This window comes from Littorina saxatilis, unplaced genomic scaffold (genome assembly GCF_037325665.1).
Source record: "Littorina saxatilis isolate snail1 unplaced genomic scaffold, US_GU_Lsax_2.0 scaffold_979, whole genome shotgun sequence".
In the NCBI taxonomy this organism is placed as follows: Eukaryota; Metazoa; Mollusca; class Gastropoda; order Littorinimorpha; family Littorinidae; genus Littorina; species Littorina saxatilis.
Window position 1 is genome coordinate 35633 of NW_027126230.1, and position 14368 is coordinate 50000.

The 14368-nt window shown below is 40.3% G+C and overlaps 1 protein-coding gene across 1 annotated transcript; it reads right to left on the reverse strand.

The window, feature by feature from the left end:
- Positions 1-6902: 6902 nt before the first annotated feature.
- On the reverse strand, positions 6903-11332 carry LOC138954684 (uncharacterized; the record flags this gene model as incomplete). The annotated part of the gene is made up of 4 exons (XM_070326467.1): positions 6903-7461; positions 8703-9161; positions 10244-10390; positions 11290-11332. Coding segments are annotated over 4 exons (891 nt in total), but the record flags the coding sequence as incomplete, so codon positions are not given.
- Between the last annotated feature and the right edge of the window lie 3036 nt (positions 11333-14368).

The window sequence follows — 14368 nt, forward strand, 5'->3', positions numbered from 1 at the left end:
ATAAACGTAATTTTGGATCGTTTTATAAAAAACATATTTCTTTTACAATTTTCAGATTTTTAATGACCAAAGTCATCCATTAATTTTTAAACCTCCAAGCTGAAATGCAATCCCAAAGTCCGGCCTTCGTCGAAGATTGCTTGGCCAAAATTTCGATCAATTTGATTGAAAAATGAGGGTGTGACAGTGCCGCCTCAACTTTTACAAAATGCCAAATAGGACGTCATCAAAGACATTTATCGAAAAAATGAAAAAAACGTTTGGGGATATCATACCCAGGAACTCTCATGGAAAATTTCATAAAGATCGGTCCAGTAGTTTACTCTGAATCGCTCTACACACACACACACACACACACACATACACACACACACACACACACACACACACCACGACCCTCGTCTCGATTCCCCCCTCTATGTTAAAACATTTAGTCAAAACTTGACTAAATGTAAAAATAGGCAGATTATACTTTATTTGTACGATAATTGATATTGAGTAAAATAATACGACTCTGAGCAAGTTAATATGATTGACCTGCAATCAAATTTGATAATGAGATGGGACGCGAAAAAAGCCGTGAGGCTTATGGATACCAATCCAGTCCCTAACCCCTACTACACTACTACTACTCGATACGTTTAAGTGCAGATCTTTAGTGTAAAACCAGTTATATTATGACTGGAAAGGCCATTCATTTCCCTGCCATTTTCAGAAAACACATTGATTTTACCGTACAGTGGAACTTACCCAACACAGACACTCCCCAAAATAAAATTCGCAAAAGCAAGGTCAGTTTGCACGCAAAAATCTACAGAAAACAAGAAATTCCTTCGAGGTAGGAAAAACACCCCCGTTGGTCAAAGGGAAATAACCATTCTCACTGCACCCATTCTCACTGCCACCAACTGAGAAGGTTATTTCCCTTTGACCATGAATATGTTTCTGTATAAGTCCTTGTAGAATCTTAATCCAGCAATAACTCCCTAACCGTGTGTTTGACTGGTCCCAATTTTTGTAAGGACCGTCTCAGGAATGTATAGAACCTGTTCACCAAGTTTGGTGACGATCGGTCCGTTCATTCTTGAGATCTATATGCGAACACAAACACACAAACAAACAAACAAACACATCGACCGAAACCTATACACACCCCTATACCGGGGGTGTAAAAAACCCCAGTCAGTTTTGTACCCCTGTATTGTCTTACAGTGAAATTATTGTTTGCTGAACGGTGTAGGCGGTGTAATTCCTTTCAGATGCCGTAAAAGGCGGTTTTTGAATCCGTATCAGCAGGTAATGAGGAAAAAAACACTGGACATTTTAGAGGGGGGGGGGGGGGGGGGGGGGGGGGGGAGGGGGCAATGGCTTGAAGGATTAGGGCAAACATTAGTAAACAAAGTAAAAGTTAAAAACGCTGAAAATATAAAAACAAAATTTGAAGCCGTATACATAACCATCAACTGTTCTTCATGTTCACAGGGGGCAAGTGATGTACACACACACTCACATCACACAAGACATTTCAGTAACCGCTGAACGCATTGCGCCTTCACAGTTTCGGTGATTTAATTGTCGTACAGTGGAACCCCCTTTTAAAGACCTCCAAAAATCTTAGAAAATCGGGTCTATTACAAAGGAGGGAGTCTTAAAATGGGGTAATTTCACAGAGGTTAAGAACAGAAAGTCTTAGAAAACAAGGTCTGAAAAAGGACGGAGTCTTAAATTGGGGTAATTTCACAGAGGTTAAGAACAGAAAGTCTTAGAAAACAAGGTCTGAAAAAGGACGGAGTCTTAAATTGGGGAGCCTTGAAAGAGGGGTTCCACTGTATCACATATCGTAAAATACACACAATAGTATTACACAATACAATTTGAGACAATAGTAATACAGTGGAACCCCTTTTGAAGACCCCCCAATTTAAGACTCCCTAAGGGGGGTTCCACTGTACTGAATTTGATTTTGGTGGGTGTCTGTGTTGTAGGTTCAACTATATAAACACTAAGTTATGTGACATCAATCAATCTATTTGCTTAATACGTAGTATTGTAGGGCATAGACCTATATTAGAAATATAGGTCCCTGTGTAGGGGAATGGATGTCCTTTCCAGTCATATAACTTGTTTTTCACCAAGATCTGTCCTCAAACGCATCTGCCTATTTTTGTATGACCCTTAGTAATTAGAAGACAAGGAAACAATAAGGTGGTAGAGGTGTCGGGGTGTGGGACAATGGCTTGAAGGATTAGGGCAAACATTAGTACACGGAAAAAGTTAAAACGCTGATAATATAAAAACAAAATTTGAAGCCTTACACAACCATCCACTGTTCTTCATGTTCACAGTGGGCAAGTGATGTACACACACCCACACACATGCGCGCACACACACACACACACTCACACACACATGTGCACGTACTCACATGCATGCTCATGAATGCGCATGCATGAATGATGCACACGCACTCACACACTGGCACAAACACACACACGCACACACATGACCGTGCACACACACACGCATGCACACCCGCACACACACACACATGCACTGACACACACAAACATAACTGCATGTGTACACTCACACACACACACACATGACTGTGTACACTCACACACACATGACTGTGTACACACACACTCACATGACTGTGTACACACACACACACACACTTGCAGACTGTTACTCGTTGCTACAATGTGTTTATTTCCAGTACAACAAAAGCAATATATGCAGCAATTTAAATGCAGAAAAGACAAGATCAAAGGCAAAACTGATCCTGCATTTTCATAAAAGAGAAATTCTTCACACACATTTTGTTTTTAATTTTTTTTAAATCATCATAGACTATCAATGCTAATGACAAAAATTTGGCGCATCATCTTACCCCCAATGCATGCTTGACTTATAGTAAAGATGTTTAAAGATCATACAAAACATTTTTCAATCTCAAGAATTTGAACCAGCATTAAAATCCTTTTAATATATTGCACACCAATTAATTAAGTCTCCAAAATTGTTTGCTGTCCAGTCTTGTAAAAAACAAGCATGAGTGTGTGTGTGGGTGTGTGTGTGTGTGTGTGTGTGTGTGTGTGTGTGTGTATGCTTACGTGCGTGCATTTGTGCGTGTATGTGTGTTTGAGATCATGTATGTATGTATGTGCTTGTGTATGTGTGTGCGTGTGCCTGTTTGAATGCCTGAGTAAATTCTGGTCTTGATCAAGTCTTTGCTCTTTTGCTCCCTAGTTGGTTTTTTTAAAAGGTGTTAAAACTTTGTACAAATCTTAGCTCACTGTTTTTAGGCTTGTACATTTTAACCAGGAACAATTACATATCTTGAATTCTGCAACAAACTTTAGAATATTTTTCACAAGACAGGTTTTTTTCCAGAGCTTCTATAACAAATGCATCTCTCCATCTGCATTCAAAACCTTGTACAAAGTGAAAAGAAAATAGTATCATCCAAACTTGACCAATTATTGCAACTTAAGGAACCCAGATTTGTAAATACATTGTAAATACACAAGTTAAGCAAACAGAAGTGTAGACAGAAATGAAGAGGAAAAGGCAACCATGCAAGGATTATACACAATCCATATACAAGAATTCACATGAACAAATAACAATCTTTAAAAGTCCTTATCAACCTGACAGGATTAAAATCTATATGAATAACAATAATTTTATACATACAATTTTAACGAACACTTAATCAACCTGACAGGATTAAAATCTATGAATGTAACAATAATTGATACATACAATTTTAACTAACACTTTCCATGTTGTAGTTTTGTTTAGAAAATTGCTGCCTGTAAAAAATAATTCATACCTGCATATGTCTATCTCAATCTGTCTTTTTTGTGAAATGAGAAATGAGATACTATGATGTATGTTGTTCCCCTTTGTTGACCAAATATATTGTTTACACAGCTAGCATTAAATGCATAGAAATGAAAATCACTGAGAAAAAGGTATAGAAAAAAAACCGTGTGCAAAAATAAATCCGTCAAGGATGGGTTTTTTTTGTAAATGCTTCACAAAACAATGAACGAATACACATAAATGAATAAGAGAACACATTCATATCAAAGCTTATAAAGAACGGAGGCACAGCCAGTCTATAAAGCAAGAATGAACAGAGCAAGAGAATCAGTACACTCAGGTAGGCCCCCCTATGTGTAGAGATCCAGTTTACTGATACACTGTACATGTTCAAGTGGTTGATATATTAGTGGAATCATCACCATCAGAGAGAGAGAGAGAGAGAGAGAGAGAGAGAGAGAGAGAGAGAGAGAGAGAGAGAAAGAGAGAGAGAGAGAGAGAGAGAGAGAGAGAGAGAGAGCGGAGATAGAGAGAGGACAGAGAGAGAGAGAGATCGGAGAGAGAGAGAGAGAGAGAGACAGAGCGGACAGAGAGAGAGAGGGAGAGAGAGAGAGAGACAAAGGGAGAAAGAGATGAGAAGAAAACATAGCGATAGACTGAAAGAGATCAGAGCAGGCAATATGTCTGTGGAAATTAATGTATACATAATACATTCTGTTTCTTTCACATATTTCTTTGCCAAACAAAATTTCTTTGTGAAACCAACACCACTCTCTAACCAAGAAAGCGCTGAACTGTCTATCCAGTGCAAGTCTGTACAACTCAACACATGCAAGAAAAAGCCTAAACTAGCATCACTGTACTTCACTACAGTGTGAAAAAAAAAATCATTGTACTTGGTAAATGGTTAAGTTTTGTTCTAATTCAAATATCAAGCATTAGCAGGGAAAGTAAATGCAAACTGACAAATACATTGAACATATTGATATAACAGATCAACTGTAAGGTATAACATGATGACTTGACTTGAAAATGTATGAGAATTGAAGCTTCATAGAAAAGTGACAAGTTATACATGTAGCTAAAAATGTAAGACTTCATAACAATACATAAATAATCTGCATGTACAAGAAAAATATCACGTGTTTTCTCTCTCTCTCTCTCTCTCTCTCTCTCTCTCTCTCTCTCTCTCTCTCTCTCTCTCTCTCTCTCTCTCTCTCTCTCTCTCTCTCACACATGCTCTCTCTGTAAAGCTGCCAAACAAAGTTGATATAAAATATTCTCATTCATACAAATTCCATTCATGTTACCCACAAACATAACAACAGAATAGACACAGCTTATTTACACTGTTTTCACATGGCATTTAGTCTATGTACAGCATACCATATATTATAATTGACAGTACAATTTCCAATAAGAATGCCAAAAATTACAAATGCTGCAATTTCTGTTCAGGATTTCAAAAATGACAAGCACTGCTGATCAGATTTAAAAATTGTCAAAATGTACATTACAACTATTTAGTTCTTCTCACAATATCTCATACAAATTTCAATACATTTTTAGTCTCCTGGTAATTTAATGAGCTGATCTACAGATCAAGAAGTCAATTATTATTTACATAAATTACAACAATATTATTATTCAAGAAAAGGCGAGATATGGCTGTACTCTGTGGTTTTGAACTTCACACAGCCAGCAAAATAATACCTAAAACTTGGAACACTTGAAAATAAGATACACATGAGTTTCAACCCTTTTTTAATTAACCTTCATGTTATCTGTACAGAGAAAATAAATATTTCTCTGACTACAATAGGTCTAGTCCTACAGATGCTGCATGATCAATGTGCCTGCAATTAAATCATTCACTTTGTGAAAATATTGATCAATGTGCCTGCAATTAAATCATTCACTTTGTGAAAATATGGTTTTGTTCTTTCATGTGCCAGCTGCATGCAGTTTTTGACCTAGAAAAAACTAAAGTCAAGGTCATTGTAAAGACTACGGCTGAATAAATTTTCAACCATTATCTCAGCACTTCAAATATTTATTTTCAGTGCTAGATTTTACTTTCAAAAACTGTAACTTAAATGAAAATTTAATGCCAAAACATTTAGTACATGTATGTAAATGCTTACCTGGAAGTATGGTTTCTCTTCATGTGTGTGAACACTAAAACTCATAACCATGGTTTAGGTGACTGTGACAAACATTCTGTCTTGCTGCCTATGAATTTGGAATCTCTATCCAGCTGATGACAGAACTGAGACACATACAAGTGTTGTAATAATGACCAATGGAAAATGCCCCATAGTTTTTAAATGACTGCCAGATTTGTACATACTGTAACACAACTACCAAAACAACCGGCTAAATCTAACTACCGTACTTTTCGGACTATAAGGCGATACTTTTTTTTTATTTTTTTACTTAAAATCGTGGGGTCGCCTTATACACGACGTCGCCTTATTCTCGGATAAAATAGGTTTCACGAGCACTGTGAACTTGAAATCAATGAGCAACTAACAACCATTTAAGTGAACACAATTCAAGCAATGTTGATCGCCGAAAAAATTACCTGAACACTAGTTGCGTTGAAACACGACAGTTGACAGTCGGTCTCTTGACACTTCAACTGGGTACCGCTTCAACTTGCACTTCGACTTTGTCACTGTCAAGATGCCGAAAACGAAGAGAGCTTCATACGATGCTGCCTTCAAGATTAAAGCCATCGATCTTGCGATACGACTGGACTTTCTGTTTGAAACAGTGTTTCCTGCCGATTTTGAGCGGTCGCCATGTTTGATCATTGATGTTGTTGTTGTTTTTTTCTATGTACGATGTTTTTCTTCATTTTTTTCTTTCATCCCATCGCCTTATGCACGACACCATCGCCTTATCCATGGCATCGCCTTATTCTAGGCTTTTTTCATTTTTTTTTTAAAAGTAGGGGGTGCGCCCTATACACGGCAGCGCCTTATAGTCCGAAAAGTACGGTAGCTTCATACACTAGGTTTGGCTTTACAAGATTAAAACTATAGTTTCTAATGCAATTAGTGTACCATCAAAAGAAGACATTGCTGTGTGCAATTCGAAACAATATGATATCATCTCACACCAAATTGCAAGGTTTCGTGTCACAAACACTTTTCCACATAAGCGAAAGTGAAAAGGTCAGTGAAACAGTCGAAAGGATAAATGAACACCAAGAGCTACCTTATTAAAGAACCATAACACCAGACACTTTCTATAAAAAATATTTTAAAAAGTCTGTGGTTCTAACATGCATTGATCATTCCTTGCATCACCCTTCAGAAACTACGACAACAAACGCCAGCCCGAAAGTCTTCAGTCCTGAAGCATACCCATTACTCTTCCACTTCTACGAAATGTAAGCTGGGAGGACATCACTAATTGGTGTGCGACATACCGGGCAAACTTCGCTGATGAGTTCTTCAGCACACGTTTTACAACAGGTGATGTGACAGCATGGCTGGAAGATGGTGTTGCTTTCTGCAGAGAGACAGACTTTGCAACGGATGTCGCATGTCATGTTGTTGTTTTGTGCTGCTGCGTTAGGGGCTGCTGGTACTGCTGCTGCATTGTTTGCTGCTGCCTGAACTGCTGTAAAAAATACAAATAAAATAAAAATATTGAACAAAGCATTGCACAATTATGAAAGAAGCTAAATATTTTAGCACAGACAAATCAAAAGAAGATTGACGCACATGTACTATCTCTGTCTAATTATACAATCTGTGTCCAAGGGCGGATCGGGGGGGGGGGGGGGGGGGGGGGGGGGGGGGGGGGGGGGTTACACGGGTTACGTAACCCCCCCCACCCCCCCAAAAAAGAGGTAATTTATTGGCTCAGGTTGCACCAGATAGCTCTATTTTGCTTCTTTGGATAAAATAAATGTCCGGGGGGGCATGCCCCCGGACCCCCCTAGAGGCTTAGGCGCCTTCGGCGCCGTCAACTTGTATCTTCGCAGTCATTTTGTAACCCCCCCCCCCCCTCCAAACTGAATTGATCCGCCCTTGTGTGTCAGACATGAAATAGCCAAGACTGTTTAACAAAATGTCGTCTACAGCTTTCATTACTTAAAAAATAGTGTATGTTCCAACAATAACATGGGTAATTAATTTCTTTTCAATAACTAGTTTTCTGCAGACCATCTGCATTCATCATTTTTATGTACAGTTTGCTTTAAAAGTTGAAAGACCTTCTCTTTCTACCAGAGATCATTTCTAATTTAGCCCTGAAAGTCCAAACAATTGTGCACTAGGCAAAGGCGAGTGATTCTTGAAATTTACTAGCCAGAGAGCAAACTTTACTAGCCAAACCAACAATTTGTTTCAGCAACTTTATTCGCATTTGGCGAGTAGATGAACATATCTACTCGCCCGTAACATGTTTCTACTCGCCATGGCAAGTAAAATACTCGCCACTTTCAGGCCTGTCATTTCTTCTGTCCTTCCTTAGTTCTTGATGTCTAGCACAATAACCTCCCTTGAATTATGTATTTGTTAAAACATTGGTGTGCAACGTTTAACATCAAATAAAGTACACACTTTATTTACCCCTTTGTGGATCGAACTTACAAAACATGGGCCTGGACTGAGGCAGAGTATTAATTATTTCACCACAACAGCAGCACCTTGTTCTAATCTCACTTACACAACAAACACAATAACCATCATTTTCTTCTTCTTCTTCATTCATGGGCTGAAACTCCAACGTTCACTCATGCTTGTGCACGAGTGTTTTTTTTTTTTACGTGTATGACAGTTTTTAACCCGCCATGCAGGCAGCCATATGCCGCTTTCGGGGGAAAACATCATTTACAAATCACACACACAACTTACGTGCTGCCTGATTTCCCTGCTGATCTGCCTGGCGTCTGTGGGCCAGCAACGTCTGCATCTGGAGCTGTAGGGCCGAGATCTGACGCTCCTGGTACGCCATCAGCCGCCGCTTCCTCTCCAGCTCCTGTGATTGGCGGCTTAGTTCCGCCTCTTTTTGTTCAAGCTCCGCCTCCTGGGATCTGACGACTTCTCTGTGGAACTGTAGCTCTTCTCTGTGCTGCTGTAGTTCTTCTCTGTGCTGCTGGATGGTTTGGACATGCTGCTCTACGACTGTGTGTGTCTGTTCTAATGCTGAGTCTTTCTCTTGTATGACTGTTTGTGACTGCTGTATGACTGTGTCTTTCTCTTGTAGCTGTGTGTCTTTCTGGAAATTAGCTTCTCTCTGTTTGCAGAGGTCGGTGAAGTTGACATCCGCAGCCCTTAGTTGTCCGAGCAGTATGTCCTTTGTGGGGAATTTGCCTGTAACACAGAGATTTTTATTAAATGAAGTTGTTGCAAAAACATTTATTTTTACACTTGCAAAATCACCACCAACTGATCAACACACGTATAACTCCATTGTCCAAGCAGTATGTTCTTGGTGGGGAATTTTCATGTTACACAGATAGAGACAATTTTGATACATATTTATTTATTGAAAAATTATGAGTTTCTACATAAAAAAACCAAATTGCAAATTACACAAGTGCTCATTACTGTGGTGAAACAAGAGTTGTCTTTTATAGACTTTAAAGATGCGCGAACACACATACACACACACACACACATGTACACACAAAAAAGAAAGCAGAAGTCATTGTTTAGTCTACAGTGCTCAGTAAAGTGAACTGATTTTCAAACTTTACGACAAACTCTCTAGTGTGAATGAAATAATCGTGTCAATTTTTAACGTTACGAAACACTCACTAGTGTGAAAGAAATAGGTCAGGACGGCCTGACGGATGTGCTATGGAGAGGGTGACGGTACTAACTTTCTTTGTTTCTAATCAGCACAAATTGTGTGCTAACACTAACAGTACAGTTGAACCTGTGTTTAATGACCAGCCTTGGGACCAGCCAAAAGTGGTCTTACAGATACGTCGTCGTTCTGGAGAGGTTTTGTTTGTTTGTTTGTTTGCTTAACGCCCAGCCGACCACGAAGGGCCATATCAGGGCGGTGCTGCTTTGACATATAACGTGCGCCACACACAAGACAGAAGTCGCAGCACAGGCTTCATGTCTCACCCAGTCACATTATTCTGACACCGGACCAACCAGTCCTAGCACTAACCCCATAATGCCAGACGCCAGGCGGAGCAGCCACTAGATTGCCAATTTTAAAGTCTTAGGTATGACCCGGCCGGGGTTCGAACCACGACCTCCCGATCACGGGGCGGACGCCTTACCACTAGGCCAACCGTGCTGGTTTGTTCTGGAGAGGTGATCGAAATGATAAATATATATAGAACAAATCTCTGCCAGGGATCGTTTCTTGTGGTCATAATAGGCAGAGGTGGTCACCAGGGCAAATTTGACTGTATCGTTTTTTACGACAGACTCACTAGTGTGAAAGAAATAGGTCAGGACGGCCTGACGGATGTCTGCAACACTGTACTGACTTGTGGTGAGAGCCGCAGTCACCGCGGACATGTCCATCGTCAGGGAGCCGGGCGGTGACGTCACCAGATCACCGGTGGTGCTTGCACATTCTGAAAGACAGTAAGATCATCAAAGTTATACACACATGGATTTTATAAACTGTGATTCATAATTCTGATAAACAAAGGGAAGTAAGCACTCTCAATGAATATGAGCTGTGTAATAGAGTAAGTGAGAGTTATATGGAACCACTCTCCTGGCACCTGAGAGAATAACATTAACAAGCATAGAAATAAACAAGCGACTTTCATCCTAAAACAAGATATTCCTTCGAGGTAGGAAAAACACCCCCGTTGGTCAAAGGGAAATAACCATTCTCACTGCACCCATTCTCACTGCCACCAACTGAGAAGGTTATTTCCCTTTGACCATGAATATGTTTCTCTATAAGTCCTTGTAGAATCTTAATCCACCAATAACTCCCTAACCGTGTGTTTGACTGGTCCCAATTTTTGTAAGGACCGTCTCAGGAATGTATAGAACCTGTTCACCAAGTTTGGTGACGATCGGTCCGTTCATTCTTGAGATCTATATGCGAACACAAACACACACCCAAACAAACAAACACATCGAGTGAATCCTATACACACCCCTATACCGGGGGTGTAAAAATATGTGATTCATAAATTAAGTTATGCAGTGATGTCACCAGATGACTAGTTCTGCTTGGGGATTCTGAAGACAATAAGATCATAATAAAGCTATACACACATGGATTTCATAGACATTAATCAAAGCTATGATTGCCACTTGGTGATTCTGCAGACAGTACGATCATAAGTTCGACATAATTATATTCATTTCAATAACCTCACAAAAAACATCTTTTAGGCTTCAATAATAAGAGCAGCTAATGGTTAAATGTTCCCACTTCTGCCATTCTAAAAAAAATATCCAAGCTTTCTTCTTCCTAAAGTTTTTGAACAATTAGAATTTTAAAAACACTGACCTTTGACAATTGTGGATGGGGGGAGATCAGCCTCTGTCAGTACCTGCACACACAAAGTACACGCTGTCAGAAAAACTGTAAAACCAATGTACCGTCGTCAACGCTGAATTTTCAAAATAAGTCTATTAACTACACATGCAAAGTAAGGAACGACCAGAATGAATGAACGTGATGCACTATGTGAGTCAGTCACTGAAAGATGACCAACATTCTTAAACTGTCAGCAGGGATCCACAAACTGTGCTTCGCTGCATCCTGTACGAGCCAGAAAAAAACCATACCAGCCTGCCAAATGGTTGTGTGACGTGTCTAGTGTGTTGGCGAAGTGTCTTGTGCTTGTCACTTCTCGCTTTCAGCCCTCACCGCTGGCTAGCACCGTCTGTCCTTTTTAGGACAATGCGAAAAGAGAGCAGAATGCGTCAGTCTCTCCTGCCAGTACAATAACCTCTCCACAACAAGCCCTATGTAGTGCCTCCATCGCGGCGACAGGCGTAAACTGGGTACCGCAAGGCCCCAGGCTAGATCGCGGCGACAGGCGTAAACTGGGTACCGCAAGGCCCCAGGCTAGACTACAAGGACTCGGAGGAGGTTGGCCCCTAGACGTGCGGCATGCGGGCCCACCGGTGTGTGGAAACGCCCAGGTGCCCACGAACCAACCTCCAGCTATGGGTCAAATAGCCGGGCAGGATAGGCTCGTCAACCCTGGCAGGCAGCTATCCTAAGAGAAGACCACTCTGAATTCAAAACGAGGGTAGAGGAGGCTCATCATCCATGGAAGGAAACTCGTCTAGGAGAAGGAAAACTCCGAAATGAAACCCACGCAGTCCCTCGAAGACGGAACGGCACTGGCCTTTTTTAGGCGGGGAGCAGACCGGGTGCCTACGCTACCCTCGACAAATGGTTGTGTCATCAACCTCGTACGAAGAAGAAGAAACCATACCAGAAATTCAGGGAGGGGGTCCCGAGACGCACTAAACCCAAAACGAGCGGGTCCTGCAACGCACTTATTTTTTCTTAGCCTGCATATACCGCTGGTACTGCTTTCTGAAAATGTTCTGTCAGATCTGTTCTGACACAAATTAAAAAGTTTGTATCAGACTGCTGACCATGATGATTTCATGAAGGGCTCAGAGAACTAGACATTACATTGACATGAGCACTCGGAGGATCACCTGTATAGATAAGGAATGTACCGCCTTCCAAAAGCAAGAATATAAACTTTCTGGTCTTCAGACCCTCTATGTCTAAAGTTGGTGATCCTGGGAGGGTGCGTATCGCTAGCGCTACGTGTCATTTGTGCTACGTGTCATTTGTCCTACGTATCATTTGTGCTACGTGCCGCTATCGCTACGTTGATTAGTGCTACAAATAATTTGTCTATGAGTCACTATCATTCGTTCATTATCACTACGTGTCGACAGCACTACATCTTTTAGCGCTACGTGTCATTATCGCTACGTGTCAATACCACTACTTACTGACGACTCTCTCTTTCTCATTTTTTCTCTCTCTTTCTCTCACTCCTTCTGGTTTGTGTGTGTATATGTATGTCTGTGTGTGTGTGTGTATATGTGTGTGTCTGTTTCAGTGTGTGTCTGTGTCTGTGTGTGTGTGTCTCTCTCTCTCTATCTCTCTCTCTTTCTTGCTCACTCGCTCGCTCACTCGATCACTTTGTCTCTCTCTCTCTCTCTCTCTCTCTCTCTCTCTCTCTCTCTCTCTCTCTCTCTCTCTCTCTCTCTCTCTCTCTCTCTCTCTCTCTCTCTCTCTCTCTCTCTCTCTCTCTCTCTGTTATGTTATGTTATGTTAGTTTGTATAATTTGTTTTGTTAATGTGTTTAGTCTGTTAATCGTTTGTTTGTTCGGTTGTTTGCTTTTTATATTTAGTCAAGTTTTGACTAAATATTTTAACATCGAGGGGGAATCGAAACGAGGGTCGTGGTGTATGTGCGTGTGTGTGTGTGTGTGTGTGTGTCTGTCTGTGTGTGTGTGTGTGTAGAGCGATTCAGACTAAACTACTGGACTGATCTTTATGAAATTTGACATGAGAGTTCCTGGGTATGAAATCCCCGAACGTTTTTTTCATTTTTTTGATAAATGTCTTTGATGACGTCATATCCGGCTTTTCGTGAAAGTTGAGGCGGCACTGTCACGCCCTCATTTTTCAACCAAATTGGTTGAAATTTTGGTCAAGTAATCTTCGACGAAGCCCGGACTTCGGTATTGCATTTCAGCTTGGTGGCTTAAAAATTAATTAATGACTTTGGTCATTAAAAATCTGAAAATTGTAAAAAAAAAATTAAAATTTATAAAACGATCCAAATTTACGTTTATCTTATTCGCCATCATTTGCTGATTCCAAAAACATATAAATATGTTATATTCGGATTAAAAACAAGCTCTGAAAATTAAATATATAAAAATTATTATCAAAATTAAATTGTCCAAATCAATTTAAAAACACTTTCATCTTATTCCTTGTCGGTTCCTGATTCCAAAAACATATAGATATGATATGTTTGGATTAAAAACACGCTCAGAAAGTTAAAACAAAGAGAGGTACAGAAAAGCGTGCTATCCTTCTTAGCGCAACTACTACCCCGCTCTTCTTGTCAATTTCACTGCCTTTGCCATGAGCGGTGGACTGACGATGCTACGATCGAGTATACGGTCTTGCTGAAAAATGGCATTGCGTTCAGTTTCATTCTGTGAGTTCGACAGCTACTTGACTAAATATTGTATTTTCGCCTTACGCGACTTGTTATTACCTCTTTGATTCATGTTCTAACATTTTTAAACGTATTATCGTTAGATTAAACCCTCCCATGGGCAAGGGCTGGATGTAAAAAGGCACCTGTTTGCTTATGCCATTAACCTCGTTAATAAAGAATTTGTCTTGTTTTGTCTTGTCTTGTCTTGTCTTCTCTCTCTCTCTCTCTCTCTCTCTCTCTCTGACTCTCTCTCTCTCTCTCTCTCTCTCCATTACACACACACACGCACAAACGCATACGTACACACGGTATCGTACACACAAACTCACACACAGAAAAACATCCGTGTATGTATATATATACGGTATCATG